The sequence below is a fragment of the Populus nigra genome, chromosome 15 (assembly GCF_951802175.1).
Source record: "Populus nigra chromosome 15, ddPopNigr1.1, whole genome shotgun sequence".
NCBI classification, from domain to species: domain Eukaryota; kingdom Viridiplantae; phylum Streptophyta; class Magnoliopsida; order Malpighiales; family Salicaceae; genus Populus; species Populus nigra.
In genome coordinates this window covers 14904967-14925029 of record NC_084866.1, presented here as the reverse complement: position 1 = coordinate 14925029, position 20063 = coordinate 14904967, and the positions used below count along the sequence as shown (strand labels likewise).

Genomic DNA, 20063 nt, shown 5'->3' with positions numbered 1-20063 from the left:
CTACCATCGTGCAATAAGAGACAAAAAAGATTAATTTTGTTTCTGAAAACAAAAATTTTGGCAAAATCTGCGAACTTTAATTAAGAAGTTTGATACTATACACTTTAAATTTTGATCATGATCTCCATGGATAATTGCAATTCACATGGCCCGATAATACATTTTATTTGATAGAAATGGCTTTTTCAAAGGACTGCGTGGAGCTCTCTCTCTCTCTCTCTAAATTGTATAGAAAAATCACTATAGATTAAGAGTTTTTTTACTGTGGATTGTAATAGTAATTTTATTTTTAATTTCTTATTTTTTAACGAGTAAATAAATGTTTCTTTGGTTTTTTTTCCTCAACGAATGGACGGCGCCCAAACCATTAAGAAGAAGCATATGACGCTTCTTGGTGGTCAAATCTAGTTATCTGCCGTTTAACTAGATGCGCAACCGTGTTTTCGTTCACATAGTGTGGCGCGTGTAGATAGATAATGGTTGGATTATCGTCAGTGATCAATTGTTTGTGTTTAGTCTTTTTTTTTTCTCTCTCCTAACAACTAAAGTGCACAATTATCCTTTTTGTTTGTTATTTGTCTAATCAAGCATGGTTGTCAAACCCAAACACCTTAAGTCTAGGAACCATATGCAAGTGTACCCACTACAGATTTGCACAACGGATTTTCCAAGCTTTGAAGGCTTGAGATAGAGCTCATGTTGTCTTTTCATGGAAATTTAAATTATCATTTTGACCTTTGGTTGAAAAAATTAAAGCTCTAGTTCTTGGGGTATTTCAGTATTTTTCATAGGCTCATTGGTCATTAAATATTTGAGCAAGGGTATGGTAGTCTTTTCACATTTATTTGTATAGTAAAAATATTATTCTACCCCTAAGATTAACAAAATTAAGACTTGTTACCCAGAGGTTTTTTTTTATCATTTACAAACTGTTAAATAGTTAAAATACATCTTTAGCCTTGGAAAAGACAGAATAAACTTTGCATATGCGAGTATTTTTGTTTTTTGTGTAATTGTCTATAACCATAGGGGCATTTTGATATTTTGATATTGTTTTATTATTTTTAAAATAAAAAAGTTGCGCCGAACCCACGTTTACTTGGATTTGACAAACATGTCAGACTCAACTTACTTGGGTTTATGTGGGTCTGACATGATTGCCAGACCTAAGACACCTTGAGTCTGGTAATTATATACAAGTGTATTGTGTATCAAGACACAGTTTCACTATAGACTTGCACAGTAGATTTTCCAAGCTCTAAAGGCATGATATGAGACTAATATTGTCTTCTCACGTAAAGTTAAATTATTATTTTTTCCTTTGGTTGAAGAAACTAAAGCCCTAGTTATGGGGGTATTTTACTATTTTTGTTTTTTCACATTATTTTTTTATATGATTTTCTATAATTATAGGAGAAATTTTTGTATTGTTTTATTATCCAGACTCAAGGCTCTTGGACCTGGTATGATTGTCAAACCTAAGTTGTTTGGGTATGACATGGTTGTCAGACCCACGTTACTTGGGTCTGACAGAAAGTTGAGTAGAGTTTTAAAAATTAACTCACATGATTATATTTAATAACACCATTAAAATATTCTCTATACTCTTAATATTTTTTTATATTTTTTAAAAATAATACTGACCCGCTACAAAGATGATGAATGAATTAGCATTTTCTAAAAATATCATGCTGTTCCTAGTATAACAGGAAGGTTATCCATCAAATTCTTAGTTGGCAGGGTTTAAATTTTCTAAGGAAATGTTAGAAAAATTAAAGACGGCCGTAAATTATGTTAACAGGGAGGTTATCCACCAACTTCTTTGTAGGTTAGGTTTGGCGTAATCAACTTCTCATAAATTAGGTTGTGTAGGTGCGTAATGTATTCATGTCTCTATTCAATTGTGTTTGTGCTTGATTTTTAATTGTATCCTTGTCTGCCTTGTGTACGTTACTGCAACAATTAAACACACAAGCAACAAACCCAACCGAAGAGTCCCTTCTAGAAAGCAGCTTCACTAACCTGTAAATCTCGCATCTTGTCTCATCTTTCCTTTGTTTTTTCTGTGGTTTCCTGGAAACCAAACAGTGTGTGATTTATAATTGAGAGCATGAAAATGGATGCAAGCAGATAAGGAACTGAGTGTCACGTGCATGGGAAACATAAATGAAAAGGGCGGTGAATTCAGCAAGTCGGGATTGGTGGGAAAAAGGTAAAAAGCAACAACAAGAAAAAGGAGATATGAAATTGAATGGATCGGGAAAAAAAATGGTTAAATGAAACCAAAATAATCCTCAATAAATCGGCAGTAATGGAAAAGATTGGACATAACTCGGCTAAAGAAGAAAATAATCGGCAAATAAGCGTGGAGTGTTTGTTTTTAAATCCCAAACGATCGACAGGGTAAATAACCAGCAGTGAAATGGAAGCAACAGCAAATCACTCGGAAAACTACCGATTAAATAAGGAGTTGATGGGTGATTAATTGCGGGTGAAAACGATCGGCAATCGGATAATAACAGGCATTTTAATCGGGGGGCGATTATTTTGAGATTTTAATCGGCGATTAATATGCATTTGCTTGTCAACTAATCGGGGACGATCCGGTGAATGCTAAATCGGCAACATAATCGGGACGCGTACGATTAATTGGAAGTGTTAGCCAATTACTCGGCGAGCTTTTCAGAAAGGAATTGGCGATCAATCGGTAATTAATTGTAAATTAATCGGAAACGAGTCCAATGAATATATATATATATATATATATACGATTAATTGGAAGTGTTAGCCAATTACTCGGCGAGCTTTTCAGAAAGGAATTGGCGATCAATCGGTAATTAATTGTAAATTAATCGGAAACGAGTCCAGTGAATATATATATATATATATATAAAATGGAAGTTTGTACTTTAGGCTTCCAGCTTCCGTCGCTGTATCTTTGATCCTTGAGAAATTCACTTCCTAATCTGCCTTTCATTTTTCTTTTTCCTTTTTTTTTAGTGTTCTCTGTTGACGGTGGTGGTGGTTAAATTGTTCAAATATGATACATAAAATTTTGATAGGTGTTTAGCCATCAAAGAGCATGTTGAAACAATTTTCTTAGCATTAATAAATGAAAATAAATTACTGCAATATCATATACTTTATTTTTTCATTTTAATGTCATCTTTCTTATACTTTTTTTCTTATTCAAATGAAAATAAATCCTAAAATGCACCATTTGATACCTTTTCTCTATTTACTTTATTTCATATATGTAGAAAAGAAAATGGAAAATGAATTTTTCTATTATTAAATCCAATATAATAGGGAATAAATAATAGGGAATTTGAAATAAGAAAAGGAGGACTTGTGAGAAGATTACAATGGAAAAGAAATTGAAAATCTTGACACTTAAAAAACGAGCTTTTCTTATTGACTTTCTTTCTCTTCCTTCGTCCCTCTTTTCATAAGAACTGAATGTCTCAAGCATGGGCTCTGTGATTTCAGGCAATGATTCTTGAATTTTTCTTAGTGGGATGTATCCTTATACTTTAGCGTTGCATGCCATTGCCAGATCATCATATCTTTGAATCTCTACTGTTTAGTCTGTAATTTGGTTGTTGATTTTAGGACTTCCATGAAATCAGATTGCGATCAAGATAAATGGCGTAGCCACCGGTAGATATACATTCATCAAAACTAGCAGCCCAACTGGCATCAGTGAATGCATGGAGCTAAAGGCCTGAAACAGTTTGGGTAATTAAACCATAGCCAAAAGTACACTGAAGATACCTCAGAATACGTTTAACAGCAGACCATCGATCTTTACTTGGTGAATGGACAGGCTTTGTTCACAGAGTCCAAATGTCAAGCCTTGTAAGAGTCAAATACTGAAGGCCTCCAAACACCTTGACGATATCGAGTAGCATCCAAACATGGCTTGGAGCCTGCTACCGAGAATTAAAAGTGGTGGAAAGAGTTGCAATGGGACGACAAAAGGACATACCAGACTTTTGCAACAAATCTTGAATATACTTGGGCTTGGAAAGCAACAGTTCAGTCGTCAATGTCCTGGTACAAGGAAGATATGATGGATGGAGCAGTATTCTAATGGAAACAAATAAAACTTTGCCAACATACAACCATGCAACAGAACAAATCTTGTCAGACAAAATTACAAGACAATAAAAGCTAGGAATTGCACAAATATGTTTCTTAGATCCCTTTCCTTTCAGTGATAAACAGGATATCAGTTGATGTAAATTTTCAGTGACAGCAAGATTTACATTACACTCATGGACATTATCTGACGAGCAAGACCTGGATCTTGCTGGAAAAGTTCCCTCGGGTTGTTCTCAACCTCTGACATCTGTTTTTCCAAGTATTCCCTTGAGGTCTGCGCGAAGCACAGCAAATAGATCATTTCCACTAAATTATAATGGAAGAAAAATAAACATATTGTGTTTAAAGTACAACTAAATTAATCGAAAGGATGCTTACAAAAATTTTAGAAAACTAAGGCAAAGGATGGTTCGAATATAGACCAAAAGCAGCAGAAAGATTGGCAACTCTTTCATCCATGACTCTAATTGCAATTTATACGTGTACAAAAAATCTAACATGGCCTGATGGATAACTTGTTCAAGCTGTGCAACCTTCCACTCTCATGAATAAACTAGGAAATTTTTCATCGTGCCACTTGTAGATTGAGACTCCAGCTTTACATAGCAACTGCCTATCTTAATGATCTTCTTTTGATTTTATTTAAAGCCATCAAGAAAGGTTTTAGCATTCGTGAAGGGAATTAGCTTCTACAGTTTGCCAACAAGTTACATAAATTCAATAGAAAAACACTTTTGAAAAGATGATAATACAAGTTTGACCAAGTACAAAACTCCAGCATTACTGGGAATAACTTCATTATAGTAATATTTGCTGATCACCCGCAGACATTCATATTCATCATTTTAAATTAAATCCTAAAATGTATAATTCATGGCCTACTTAATGTAATGCAAGAGGAAAAATAGAAAAGCTGATATTGAATATACGAGAATACAAGGTAGACCAAGCATTAAACTCATGGACTAATAACTGTCATGCAAGAAGGGAAAAAGTAATATAGCAGTACATCTGATATCAAATATAAGATAAGCCAAGAAGAAAGTGAAATACATAATGATTTTAACAAACAATAACTCTGAAATAGATTGGGAAGATACAGCAGATGAAAAGAAGAAACAAGTCCCAGGCAACATGGAAATAGAGCTGGTTTGGACATGCATTTATAGAAATAAATGGATGGTTTTATCGCAATGTGAGTATGTCTGTGCGTGAGAGAGAGAGGAGAGGAGGTGGGAAAGGGATTTGCCTCTGTAGTGAGGATATTGCGGTCTCCCTATCCTTGAGTTTCTGCTCTTGTTCACTCATTAAAACTGACTTTGGCTCCAAGGCAAACCTGACCACCATGTGACAAAGAAAGCATGAGTTCATAACAACCTGCCATCAATTCAGACAGCCCGGAAAACACGATTCAGTCTAAATCATTTGACCTTTGCACCACTCACGTTCTCCCTGGGAAACAACAAAGAGATGAATGTCAAATTAGAAACCCATCCACAAATACAGAGAAGCACATATAATCCAAAATAACCATTAGAGGTTCACTTTATTAATTAAAGATGTGACCTCAGCCATAATGTGCTAATGCATTCCTGTGGGACAGCAAGTGCCTACGCATGCCTATAGATTTGTATGTATTTGTATCATCAGGAACTTGCCGCAGCTCCTCCAAGGTTAAGAAAGCACGCTTCTTTTCTCCCTCCTTGGTTCGTATCTGGTTCTGGACCTGAAAGCGAGGGATTACTAACTTCACAACTCAGTGTTAACTAATCTTTCTACAGATACAAATAAAGGACACAGAAATTCGCCACGAAACAACAAATCAAGAACAAATATCAAGACCTACAGACCTACAAAATAAATTTAGTTCAGTTCATAGTTTGAAAGAAAACCATTTCAAATCCAACAAGAAAATGACATATAAATTGCACCAAACCTATTCTATAATAAATCCAATCAAATCCAAGTTACCTGCTTGAATTTGGAAGTGGTCTCAATCATGCGGTCTTGTAGCTCTATAAAAGCCTGTTCTTTTTGTCCAAATAACAATCAAATCAAATTGTATGCTTAAAAAAGTTGACAACTTCGATCTTCAAATGAGTTTTTTATCAGTCTCTCTTGTCATGTACAGAAGAAACAAGGATGTCAAAAGACTGAAACTTTGACAGGTGGAAAGAGAGGGGGAGTGAGAATAGAAAGGACTTGCGGTTCTGTTGGCTTCGTCTGCCATTGGAGAAAAGTGGAAAGCTTCAGACTTTCAGAGAGTGAAGCGAATTAGCAGGGAAGAAGATCCAAGCTAGGATTTCTTATGGATCCGATTGGCCCATTAATAGCCCATTTTATTTTGACGCTCTTGGCCCATAAAAGGTTTTTAAAGGCCTCAATAAAAACAGTTATTCTTTTTTTTGTTATTTTTTATCATGGATTTTTTAATCATTTCTATATTAAGAAAAACTTCAGAATTGTTTTCTATATTTTAAAATAAAGTGCCTAATTCCATTAAAAAAAAGTATGATATAACATATATTTTTATAGTTATTTTTGTTACAAAAATAAGGGGTGGTGACTATTGATTGATATTTTAATCAAAATAATAATTTTGAATGTTATTTATTATATGGATTAATTAAATAATGATTTTTGAATGGATTGATTACATCATAAAATTTCATTTCTCAAAATATTTATCTTAATATCTTTTAGGATTTTGATTACATATTCCATCTTAAGATTGTTTTTATATTAAAACTCTTAATATGGAGTTTTAAAAAACAAAAAAAAAAACAATTAATGGTGCGGATGGAAATTAATTTACCAGTTCTTGTGTTCAGTATTATATTTATAATTTTTATTCAATATAATATATTTAATTTTTATATTGTATATCCAATTATATTTCATTAATTACATATATATATATATAATACACAATTGTTTTTTCTTCAAATTGCAAAAATTGTTTCAACAACAATTAAAAACATTTTCTTTCTAGTTGCAATTACAACCTTAGTAATATGATTGGTTTAAAAGAAAAAGAAAAGGATACAAAACCTTATATAGTTTATGATACAAAAAGTTATACTCGTCTCCATAATCTTTTGGAGACTTAGAAGAAAATAATTTATACATAAAATTTATTAAATATGCTTTCCTTGTAAACCCCGTAATAGAGTTTTTCATCTTAAAAAACAAATCCAAACGGGTCAGAGATGTTGAATGAAAGCGAGAGAAGACTTTTTTTTTTTTTTTACCATTTTATTTTGAGTTAGATGTTGGATTTCTCAAGATACATTTACATAATGAAAATAATAAGTTTAGTATTTTTTTTTTAAGAGTTTCAAGATTTTGTTAGACATATTTAGAGTTATTTAGAGTTTATACAAAGATCATTCAAATGTTTTTTTTTTGGATAATTGTTTCAGGGTTGAATTGTCACAAATCACAAGTTATTTAAGTGTTTAGCCTCTAACGATAATTTATAAGAACTATCAATGAAAAATCTCTTAAACTCTCATAGAAGAGAATGATTGTTATATCTTTGAGTGCTAACTCTTTCTTCTTCTTCTTTTGTGAGTTTTCAGGTGTTCTTTAACTTACGTGATTTATACAATGTTTACCATATAGAAAATAAAAACATGAAATTCTATTTGTAGAGAAACCTGAAAAATCCTTTTCTAAATTAAAAAAAGAATCACAATCATATACATATGTGATCATATAAATGATAAAATATTAACTTACCTCCTTAATATTATCAAATATATTATTTCAAGATAATTTTAGAAATCTATTCGATCAAGTCTTTACTTGATTTTTATATGTCTGGAAGTGTAATTTCTTGTATAAATTACATTATAGTCCTCAAATTCTACATTTTATTTATAATTAAGTCACACTTGATTAATTATCTCATTGTCATTTTTTATCAATGGTTTTTATATATATGTGACCTATTAGATTACCTAATAAGTTGATCCAACTATAAATTATAATTATAAATAAAATAGGATTAAATAAATTAATTTATTATCAATTCAACAATTATTTGATTTATATTCAAAGACCGTGTATAATATCCAATAACATATCATAATCTCCCAAATATCAGAAAAGTCACAAGTGTTTTGATTTAACCTTTCGGTTATCAGTTTCTCAATGTTATTATTATTATTTCATCAATAATATTTTAATTTAAAAATTATGGCATGAAGTGTGTCTACTTTGTTAAATTATGTTTGTTTTCAATACCATAGTCATTGACTCTTATAATAAGATTTAAAACTTTCTTTAAAATCTCATTCCAGTTTATGTAGGGATTTACAATAAATATTATTTCAGAACAAATAAAATATTTTTTCTAATTCATTTACGGTGTTGAGTTCTCTATTGATTACTCAAGTATCTTCACATAGATCATGTTGTACGCAATATCTGCTTGTTTGCTACCTTTAATTAGGACAGCGTGTAGCAGAATCAAAGTATATAATTTTCTATATAAGATAACTTAGTTATTTAATGTGTAAGGATTACTTACACAACCGTCATATGACCATTTTCATAAATACATGTGATATTTCTATATGAAATTTTTATAAAGATAAGTTTAATGTATGTTATCTGACAAACACCATCATCTAGGTATCCTTTATATTTCAGTTTATGAGAATAACTATTTCTTTTCATAAAGAAAATAATATAATATATATTAGTCCCAACAACTTTAATTAATATCAAGTTTTAATGGAGTATTGGTTGAGAACTTTTATGGACAATGTTTTGATGTAATAAAAAATCTATAATTATAATAATTTAATAATTTATTTTGCAAAGTATTTTCAATCCGGAGACTGTATTTCTACTCTAAATTTATTAATCAAACATTAAATTCATTAATAAAATATTTAAAGAATAATAAAAACAAATAAGTTTTTATTAATAAATTAAATATATTTATATAAATAAAATTAAAATCATATATAACCAATCTATTAGCTCTAACAAGGTAAATAAAAAAAATATTATAATTTTTTTCGGTAAAAAGATTTTTTAAGTGGATTTTGATATTTTGAAGAAGGATGTCCGCAAAACCAGAATCGTAGATTCATCGAATAAAGACAAAAGGAGCCTACGTATATGGATGAGGTTGGTGAAGACTTTGCTTGAAGCTGATGAAAGATGGGAGGAGATGACTCCAATTAATGAGAGTGAAAGGTTATTTTATATATAATTATTATTTATGAAAATGAAAGGTCATTTGGTCTTCCGTTGAGCCACATTCCTTCTAAGAATTTAACTCCTGTAATTCTTCAGATAACATTTTGCCACGTTTTTAATATAACGACAAAGACAAAAACAGAGATGAGATAGTTGGGATTAAAAGAACATATTTTTATTTTTAAAAATACTTAAATTTATTTTAAAAATTTATTTTATTTTATGTTCTTATTTGCGTCTTTATAATAAAAATATTTTTGCTTTTAATATATTTATGGGTTCACAGTAACTAAACACGACTATGCTTTTCTAAGAAGTTATTTCTATCTAAATCAAAACCTTTATTTTTATGCAATAAAAAATGATGAGAGTCTCCTGCATTGTCACGTATACCATCCAGCGTGATGAGACGTCACCTCACCTCACCTCACCATTGATGAAAATTTTCATAGAAAGCTCAGGTCAATTTTCATGGGTGGACTCACCCACCACCTTCCCACCAACAAAAACAAAAAGACCACATTTATGGAATAAGAAAGAAATGCCCCCTCAAATATGGAAATTTAATGGCAAAATTAGTCTATAAATTAATTAATATTAGTAGTAATTTGTGTTGTTGCATTAAAAAGAGAGCAATCCAGGGCTTAAAAAGATAGGTCTTACCTGAAGGGGCCCGCATGCTTTGGCGTTTTTGGCGGCTATTCTTACAAGATATCACCTTAACTCATCCTTCCATTACCAATCATTCTCTTTCTCTCTCTTCAAAAACACGAAGTAACTTCCTTCTCTCTCTCTGCCCCCCCCCCCCCCCCCCCACCATTTTATTGTTGGAGTCCTTCCCTTGCAACTTTGAGGTTCTGTCTTTATTTGTTTCCTGAGAAAATCCGTACATTTCGAGGTGACCCTTTTGAGATTTGAGTGAACCCAGATCGGATCGAGACTCGTTTTGTCATTTCTTTGGTCTTACTCTTTTTGTTACAGCAACCAAAGAAGAGGTTTTTTAAATTTTTTTTAAATTTTTGGTAGAAGGGGGCTAATGTGGGCGGGGTTGATATATGGTGAATGTGAAGATGAAAAGCAATCATAAATCAAGATTTGGTCTAAAGTCAAAATTAATGGGGATTTGTTTCAGTGTTGATGGCGACAAAATCCCACAAGAACAACGGCAGTTATCTTCTAAGGGAAACCAAGGTATAGTGCTTTATAAAGTCAACATCTTTTTAGTATTTGTCTGTGTTCTTTGTGTTTATTGTCTCTTGATTTCTTTTTTTGCGTTGATTTTTATTAGGCATAGTTGATGAGGGAAATGAGGTTTGTTTGGATTTTTGTTTGTTGTTATGCCCTTCATGTTTTTAGCAACAAAACGAAGCATTTTAGTGAAGTGGATTCGTTTATTGGACTCTAGAAAGTGTTTGCGTGTAGTTTAATATGTGACTTTGGCAATTAAGGAAATTAATTCGTGTAAATGGTCTCATATTTTCTGTTAATTCGTGAAGTTATTAGTTTACATCATCATATAAAAGGTTTCTAACTTGTTAAATGCTACTTAAATTGCCCTTTTATACAAAAGGTTTAGGGTTTGCTGATTTGTGTGCGTGGTTAGTGAATGCATTGTAGCTTATTAATAATTGTTGTTGTGGAAAAAAGCAGGGCATGTCTATGATCAGTCTCCAAGTGGACCAACTGAGCCGGAGTTGGTTGAGACCAAAAGAGCAACCAGCACGCCTTCAGTTCCCAAGAATGTTACAGATCTCCGCAATAGTCCTGGTTATGGTAACGTTGATATCTTTACATACGAGGAAATGAAGCTGGCCACAAAGCAATTCCGGCCAGATTATATTCTTGGTGAGGGTGGATTCGGAGTTGTTTACAAAGGAGTCATAGATGAGAGCGTAAGGACTCTTTACAAGACCACATATGTTGCAATCAAGGAGCTTAATCCTGATGGGTTACAAGGTGACCGAGAATGGCTGGTATTCACCTTTGCATACTTTCTCAGAACATCCATTTCTTTCCTGTGTTATTGTGGTACTAATTATCTGTTCTGGGTTCATGTTTACTATTGCCTCCATAAATGGCTGGAAGTGGATGAACTTAACTTCCTTTTAATTTGGATTAGGAGTGTGTAGAAGGTTTATCTGGGAGACTTAGTTATGAATCCATCAATTTGTGGTTGAGGAGGATAATAACACATGCTGATATGTTCGAGAATTGAGAGTGAAATGAATGAGATTAGAACCTAGTATCATATTTCATCGTGCTCAAGAAATGAGCTTACATATTGGATGTGAGAATTTTCTATTGTTTGAACGGAGAGGGAGATATTAAACAACAATATGTATATATCTATCTCTTGAGAATGCCCATTAGCATTTGGGGAAAGGAGATTGGATAGTCATGATGATGCTATTATGTTTGTTAGGAACAGCATAGTTAAACCATTAAAACCAAACTTGTTTTCTTATGCAAACACTATTCTGTCAAAGATGGCAATCAGTTAGCTTTTGTTTATAGTATCCTGTTTGCTTTGCAGGCAGAAGTTAACTATTTAGGTCAACTCAGTCACCCAAATCTTGTGAAGCTCATTGGGTATTGCTGTGAAGATGAGCACAGGCTGTTGGTCTATGAATACATGGCAAGTGGGAGCCTCGAAAAGCATCTGTTTCGGAGTAAGTGGCTTTTGAATTTTTGGTGCATATAGGGAGTGAAGTTGTGTACAGTGTCGCAAGGAATCTTATACATTAGCATAGAATTAATCAATTTATGACGGATCTAAACTTTAACATAACTATCTTAAAATAACCTTTTGGGGTGTTTCTGTAGCTTATATTGTTGATTGAATGTGAAGGGATTAGGGGTTAGGGAATGGGCTCAACTTTTTAAGAGGTCTGAGTTGTTTGATCTCATGGTTCAGGTTGTGTGTGTGTGTGTGGCCACAAAAGGGAAAAGGAAAACATAAGAACATTTTATTGAGGCGGATAGTCCTTTGTATTAGTATTAGATTATGCTGTCTCTCAATGTTTATTCTGTCATACCCTTGATAATTTTGAAGCTTAAAATATTCTCTTCCTTTGGAAGAAGATACAAGTTCTTATTCTTCCTATTTGTTTGTTAGGAGTGGGTTGTACTTTGACATGGTCAAAAAGAATGAAGATTGCTTTAGATGCTGCAAAAGGACTTGCTTTTCTTCATGGTGCAGAAAGATCTATCATATACCGTGATTTCAAGACATCAAACATCTTGCTTGATTCGGTTAGTTATCTTTCCACCATTTGTTATTATTTATCAAACAAATTCATCTCCTTCTTGGTGCTGTTTCCTCCTTTCAAAGTTCAAATAACTGGCAAACCGGGCATCATCTTGCTGAAAATTTGTCTTACTTCTAGTGTCTCATTGTTAAATCGAAATTTTGGATCCTTGAAAGAATAAAAATGATCATTGTTTCATGCATGATGCTGTGGAATTTTTTCTTGGCAAGTATCATTTATTCAATCAAGTGCACAAGTCTTCAAGAAGAGAGTGGTCAAGCTTGAGGAGGTTTTCGACTGTTCTGTTGCTGAAGTTTTAATAACAATGTGCAGGATTTTAATGCAAAACTTTCAGATTTTGGACTTGCTAAAGATGGACCGATGGGAGATCAGACTCATGTGTCAACACGTGTTATGGGGACATATGGATATGCTGCTCCTGAATATGTAATGACTGGTGAGTGCTTAGTGACATATTGCGCTGATCATTCCAACATCATTTTATGATATGGTAAACCTATTTTCTTTTTCTATTTTTAAAGTTCTTCCTCATTAGTCCATCTCTAGGTACATTCTTTTAGGAAAGATGCTTGTATTTGGTACTGAAATCAGGATGTAGTTCTTAAGATGAATTTAAACATTGACAATCTATTTAATCTTCAACTGAGATCATTGATATGAATCCATCATTAAATAACCTTATATGATTTTTCTGAGCAGGGCATCTAACTGCTAGAAGTGATGTTTATGGGTTTGGGGTAGTACTACTTGAGTTGCTTCTTGGAAGGAGAGCTTTGGACAAGAGCAGGCCTAGCCGAGAACACAACCTTGTTGAGTGGGCTCGCCCTCTCTTGAACCACAATAAGAAGGTTCTGAGAATCTTAGATCCCAGAATGGAAGGGCAGTACTCATCCAGAATTGCAATGAAAGTGGCTAACTTGGCATACCAATGCCTTAGCCAAAATCCGAAAGGTAGACCTCTCATGAACCAGGTGGTTGAACTACTTGAGAGTGTGCAGTCCAAGGATGAAGAAGCCGTGTTTGAAACCACTGGAAGAGGTGTAACCCTTTATGAAGACCCAAGGCGCTCTCCTCACACTCCTGGGAAGGAAAGAAACCGAGCTAGAACTCATGATTATAGAGAAGGGGAACCTTCTCCTTACTCTCCTTCTGAGAAGCAAAGAAACCGAACTAGAAGTCATGATCACAGAAAAGAGGAACCTTCTCCTCACTCTCCTTCTGAGAAGCAAAGAAACCGAACTAGAAGTCAAGATCATAGAGAAGAGGAACCTTCTCGCACTACTTTGAAGGAAAGAGATCAAACTGGAAGTCATGAACGCAGGGAAGGGGAACCTTTTCCACACACTCATGAGGAGGAAAGAACCCAAACTAGAAGTCATGATCATAGAGAAGGGGAACCTCAAAGGAGGAGCAAACCTGCAAATGCAAGGAGCAGAACTGAGCCCCTAACTGAGAGTGATCTGTATAGCCCTCCTGATTTTAGAATCTCAAGTCCTATGAGATAAGCATCTGCATTGAGTTGAACTTGTTCCAATATGGATGGAAGTTGAAATTGTAAGAAATGTCTATCCATTTTGTTGTTTTGGAATAGTAGTTATTCTCCATTTCTTGGAATTCCAGATTCTCAAAACAAATATGCTGCTGAAGCATCACCTTCTCTTCTCATATTTCGTAACTTACAATCATATGGCAGTTGCTTTTTACTTACATGAGGTTCATATTTATTTTTATGGCTTAATTTAAGCATTGCAGATGTAACTGCTAATAACAATTTTTACTTTCAGACTTGTATGATCACTATAATTTTTCCATTAAAAAGAAGGTAAGGCAACACCAACATCCAGATCTCAGATTACTGAAGGCAGGAATCAGGATTGTTTAATGGGATTTGGAAAATGAGATGGAAGCCGTCAGCTCAAATAAACTTAAATTTTCACCTACACTTCAGTATTTTATATTGGCCTATTTCTCGCAAAATCGACCTTGTACCATTAATTCATGCAGTTATCCTACAATCCTGCTTCTTTCTGCGTTAAGAACAGCAGTCACGATATGAAGCAAACGACTCATAAGAAAAACATCCCAGAGCAACTACCAGCATCCGACTCCATAACAAACACCTGGGCTTCTTGGGCATCTAAACTCATTGTGGAAAGCTAAGGTCCGAAGTGGAAGGTTCAACATTGCTCGTGCGAATCCCTATGTGGAAGCAACAGATGGATTGGAAACCATGCTTCAGATGGGACTAAAATTACCAGGGAGTCTTCCCTGCAGCAAAAAAAAAAAAAAGAAAAAAGAAGAAGAAAAAAAAAGAAGCGACATCCAAGTTTTATCATCAATAAATTGGTGACATTTAAGTCCTGAATCGCACAAAATAATTCCCTTCTTGTTTTTGCATAGAGAACAAGAGAATCAGGCCCATTGATTGTGCTCAAGTACACCACCTAGAAGGTGAGAATTTCAGAGGGTTTTTAGTATAAACTTCAAACCACTGAAAGTAATTGAAGCGCAGTAATGAAAGATAAAATATGAGAAAGTAAACTACTTGCCTACTGAAACCAAGGGGTACAACGAAGCCAAAGTGCTAAGAACATCACCGGCAATGGGGGCAAGCTTTCCAGTACATGAGCAGTTCTATCGTCTAGCATTGGCACTAGATAGGGAAGCAAAGACACTATCATCTTTTCTTGTCTGACCCATCATGCTCTGACATGCCCCCTGCTCAGAGCATTTCTGCATGTCCTTTCCTATAGCATTCCTACTAATCTTTACAGTGGGATTGGTTGATTCATCTGCTCCTGCAGAATGTTTTTCCTCCCATAGATCAGATTTCTTTGTAGAAAGCAGTGAAGGTTTTCTGTTGCGAATATCTTCAGATGGCCTAGGAGGGTATGTTGAAACTCTGGGAGAAGAAACACTTTGATTCTGCTTCTTAAGTCTAGATATAGCTGAATCAGAACGTCTCCCCTCTAGCATAGAACCCGAGCTATTCTATCTCCGTCATGTTCTAAACCAGACACGATCATTCAGAATTATTACATTGCTTTGAATAATCAAACATTCATTAATCATTCGAATTAAGAAGCATTTAGATTTGCAAAGGCGAAGACAAACAGTTCATAATTTCATAACATCCATTTTAACACTTCAAGTGAATTAGCATGGACACGAAACCTTTTATAAGAGATCCGGTTTCTGAACGTTCAGGGGTACCAGACCATCTTACTCAAATGGGGTGGTCCCTCTAAGCCCTCTGAAAACTCATCAATGTAACTGTCAAACTAACACCCACCGCACTCTTCTTCTGCTCCTCCTCCTTGTCCGTATCCAAAATACAAGAAAGGAACGGGGCAAACCCTTCTGGGGTTAAACATTGAGCCAGTTTTTGAAGCTCATCAACATCAATGTGACAAGTATCTCCATCAGCAAGCTTGTTCAAAGCAAGATCCACCTTTTGCTTAAGCTCAAAACCACCATCTGTTCATGAGTATTATTATCATTAGCCCTCCTAGAGGAGGAGGAGGAGGAGGAGGAGGAGGAGGCTCTGATCATCTCTCTCTATATATATGCACATCTTTACATTAAAGAAAGTAAAGGAAGCCCAACGAGAAAATCATTATGCTTATTTAATTACATTGCAAAACACACACAGCATGATCATAAATTTAACCACACACAATCTTATTTGATTACACCACAAGGTGGTGAAGGAAGTGAATTAACAAGATCAAGAACAATAGGAAAATCAAGGGGTAGTTGCCTTCTTTCCATATGATGATGCTTTATATAAAATAATTAGATTCGTCAAGTTTTAGATGCCTGATTCATTGATAAATAGGTTTGCTTTTCACATTGTGATCCCGATTGAGATTGGAATGTTGGAAGAGACGGGAAGAAAGATGTTTTATTGCGAATACATCAATCCTTATCTTAATTAGATTCGAGATTTAGGATTAGTCTGTCTACGGGTCAATCGCATTTCAAATTACGGTTAGCCTCGCAAAATACATAAAAAAAAAATGATGATTTTTGCGGTCAACCGAGTTTGAACATGAACAAACACACTTAGTTTTGATATGAGAATACAACACCGAAAAAATCATTACCTTCAAGACCTGAGAAGAAAAGGAAAAAAAATGAAGCTGCCATGCATTGATGGTGCAAGGGGCAGTGAATATGTTTCTTAGTCCCTTCTCATCAAGCAACATGCTTGTTACAAAACGAGGAAGTCAGACAACTAGATCATTTGACATTAGCAAATACAAGTCAATATGATCTTGAAAATATAAGATGCAGAGTTTATTAGAATATCGCATAATATATATCAGCTGAAGGGCTGCGTTTCTTCAAAGAATGGAGCAAATCTGAGCCTGATAATGGGGGAGAAAGCCAATGGCAACAAGCTCACATTCCTTGCAACAACTAGGGAAGCCATCTGTTATATAATCTACTTTTTCTTCGACTGGCTCTTTCTTAGGCGGCCCAACACTAACGACTTCTGCCATTTTTCCAGATTTTCTGAGTTTTTTAGCCACCAGCACTGGGTCTACAACTCCAATTACTGTTAGTGTTCCCTTCGCAATATCAACTGCCATCTCATCAATGCCTGTTACAAGCTCAAAAACAACTTATAGACATAACTACAGTTACAATATTTTCTACATCTTGCAATTTTATAGAACTTAATATTTTCTGTCATGAATCCCAAGAGAAAGCTCTAATTTAGAAATCGAAATTGTTTATAGATAAAATTGATACAGAAAATTGTTTGCGAGTCAAATTGATACTAGACAAATAGTTGAGCCAAAATCGATACAATAACGGTAATGCATACAAAAAATATACAAAATAAATCTAGACTTATTTTTTTTTTAATTGCAAGGTGAAGAGAGAAGGTCTAATTTAGATGAAAATTATCATATATAGTCACCTTCAAGCTTGGCAACGGTTTTCAGCACCTCCGTCTGGCATTTCATGCAATTGATATTGACTTTTAGCACTGTTGTCTGCATAATTGTTAAGAGCAAAAAAAAGATTAACGTGGCAAATGCAGCATATGTGAAGGTTTTCTGTCTATAGAATGTGGTAGCTAGATATATAAAGATAGGCATGCAGAAGCCATTGCCAATATGATGATTCAATACCTTCATGGTTGCTGGAGATCAAGGTTGCTCATGTAAGTATTGAACTTGTCATAGCCATGAGTGGGTGCAAATGTAGCCTTTTATAAACCTCAAGCTGGCCATAGCTCAATAGCTAGCTAGCTCAATATATCATGCAGTTTAAAATAAAAAAGATAGTCTTCTCCAAACACCATTTGACTTTGGGCTCCACCCCCCATCCTCCTTCCTCCAATATTGCTTGAGAAACTCTTTTGAAGAGAATATGAACATGATGTATATATCTACTGGTTGACCATTGGCCCATTCCACAAGGGGGCCAGAGAATCCCTCCCGGTGGCCGCCACGTCGGCCACCTTTCCCCGGGCGCCCTTCATTAAGAAAATGAACGTTAAACTGCTATATACATGGAGCATGGACCCATTCAAAACGTTTTTTCATTGTATCCTTGCCTCGAATTATCTTAGAGCTTAGTTTTGGTTTTTGATTTCTCCCATTAACAATTGATATGCACTGATCAACTAGTTCCATGACAAACCAATACATTAACGTTTTTCGTGTTGTTAATTGGAGAGCATCTTTTTGAACAGAACCAATCTGTGGGACATTGGTACGTACGTATAGTTTATCTTCAAAAGTACGAGGAAAATTCTAATTTAAGGAAAGTAGAAAAGTAAAGTCATTTTTTGGCCTGAGCCTTCGAGTTGTATCTTTAGTTATTTATTGGGTCTCTAGGTAGTTGAGTGCTTGTTGATGTTGGATCTTTATATTTAATGTCTAGAATATATACTTAATTAGTTTGAAGGATTCACGATCGACATGTGATTGATTTTGATTGCTTGCAAATGGAAGCATTAATTTCTATAATTATTAGGTGAGATTTTTGGTTTTATATATATATATATATATATATATATATATATATATATATTACGTTGAAAAGTACTGAATCTTCCATGCAAAACAAGGCAACAGCGTACTGTTTTTCCATTAAGAAACATGCCCGGAAGCCAACTCGCTCGAGAATAGTGTCCTCGTTTTTAAAATATTTATAGCTGGTGAGTGACAGGATGTATACAAGTTAGGTCGGACCTTGAAACTAGGACAAAATCAACTGGTTTTGCGTTGAAAAAACAGAAGCTTGTTTTCCATTAGATTTTTAATACGTAATTGGAGATTTTCTGTCTTATACTTGTAGTGGTCAAATAAAATTACGTAAGACAAGTATACCAGGATCCTGATTACAAAATTAATTATGTCAAATTGTGTAAATTACTAGGTGCGACCGTACAATCTGGTACGTAGGCATGCAGGATGTAAGTTACCAGACAATTCCTATATATATGAAAAAAACATAAGTTAAATTGACTGATAGTGCTATATATTAATTAATTAAAATGAAGAAAAATATTTTTTTTTCAAGATTTGCAACTCTAATTCTGAGGAAATTGGAAGATAAAATGGTTTCTGTTTTGAGAAATCGCTAGCGAGAGTTAACCTAGCTAGGGCATGCTTGCTAATTACTTGCTTATTGAAAATTAATTTCCCAACAAAATGAATAAAAACATATCCCAATGAAGGAACTAAAATAAAAATATAAAAAAAAAATTTATTTTGAAGTGGAGTTGTGTCCTTAATTTTAAAATAAAAAAAGTCTTAAAATCCTCTCTAATTTAACAATATATCTGTGTTTTGTTTTTTCTAAAATAATAATCAAATACTATCTATCTATATATATAAGCGTGTGTGTGTGTGTATAAATATATATAGTAGATGAATAAAATGATATTTTAACAGAAAAAAAAAGAGAAATATTATTTTACTGATGTTGTTATCTTAATTAATTTGACTTGCTTGTAGAATCTTTCTTGTTTCATACCATCTTTCTACCCATTTATGTATCAATAAAAAAACTCTATGACGCAACTATAAGAAATTAATTAATCTCTTCATTTAGTTTGAATAGAAAAAGAAAAAAATAAAATAAAATACATTATTAATTCAATTTTTTTTTATTTCATTTGAAATACAAATATTTTATTTTTATGTAAACGACCGTTCAATTTTTCTGAAGTCATCTTTTAAATAATTATATTTTAATTAATATATATATAATCATATGTCTCTCATGCATATTTTACACTCTCATTAATTTCCAAAGAATATCTATGAGTACTGCAAATCCTTTAATTTTAATTTCTCGGTTAAAATCTGGGTGTCGCCTAATCAACAAAAAAACAAGGAATATATACCACAATTAATGCACCTAGCTAGCAATACTAGCTCAACCACAGCTTATTCTTTAAGAACCGATCGAGTCTGTAATAGCTGCACCTTCAATTCTTCTACTTTCTGG

At 33.8% G+C, this 20063-nt stretch overlaps 1 protein-coding gene and 2 long non-coding RNA genes across 5 annotated transcripts; 1 reads left to right on the top strand and 2 right to left on the bottom strand.

Annotated features, from left to right (window-relative positions):
• Nucleotides 1-3269: 3269 nt before the first annotated feature.
• On the bottom strand, nucleotides 3270-4378 carry LOC133674328 (uncharacterized). Its single transcript, XR_009835202.1, has 2 exons — nucleotides 4269-4378; nucleotides 3270-4053 (listed from the first exon to the last, which is right to left on the bottom strand). It is a non-coding gene; the product is annotated as an uncharacterized LOC133674328 (long non-coding RNA).
• A 678-nt stretch (nucleotides 4379-5056) lies between these two features.
• LOC133674327 (uncharacterized) lies at nucleotides 5057-6384 on the bottom strand. 2 transcript variants are annotated; one of them, XR_009835201.1, is made up of 3 exons: nucleotides 6076-6384; nucleotides 5671-5830; nucleotides 5057-5556 (listed from the first exon to the last, which is right to left on the bottom strand). It is a non-coding gene; the product is annotated as an uncharacterized LOC133674327 (long non-coding RNA). The 2 variants fall into 2 exon arrangements; XR_009835200.1 differs by having other exon boundaries at nucleotides 5057-5830.
• Nucleotides 6385-10126: 3742 nt separating this feature from the next.
• LOC133674555 (probable serine/threonine-protein kinase PBL17) lies at nucleotides 10127-14294 on the top strand. Of its 2 annotated transcripts, none has more exons than XM_062095736.1 (6): nucleotides 10127-10509; nucleotides 10969-11291; nucleotides 11852-11987; nucleotides 12434-12570; nucleotides 12900-13023; nucleotides 13287-14294. In XM_062095736.1, exons 1-6 carry the CDS (start codon nucleotides 10374-10376, stop codon nucleotides 14090-14092), a joined length of 1662 nt encoding a protein of 553 aa, XP_061951720.1. In that variant the 5' UTR covers nucleotides 10127-10373; the 3' UTR covers nucleotides 14093-14294. The 2 variants fall into 2 exon arrangements, with proteins under 2 accessions (XP_061951720.1, XP_061951719.1); XM_062095735.1 differs by having other exon boundaries at nucleotides 10966-11291.
• Nucleotides 14295-20063: the final 5769 nt, after the last annotated feature.

Bases quoted from the DNA above. Each gene is read 5' to 3' on its own strand.
- LOC133674555 (XM_062095735.1), top strand. From the start codon at position 10,374: ATGGTGAATGTGAAGATGAAAAGCAATCATAAATCAAGATTTGGTCTA. The intron at 11,988-12,433 runs GTAAGTGGCTTT...TTTGTTTGTTAG, and splicing joins CGAAAAGCATCTGTTTCGGA to GAGTGGGTTGTACTTTGACA. The intron at 12,571-12,899 runs GTTAGTTATCTT...AACAATGTGCAG, and splicing joins CAAACATCTTGCTTGATTCG to GATTTTAATGCAAAACTTTC.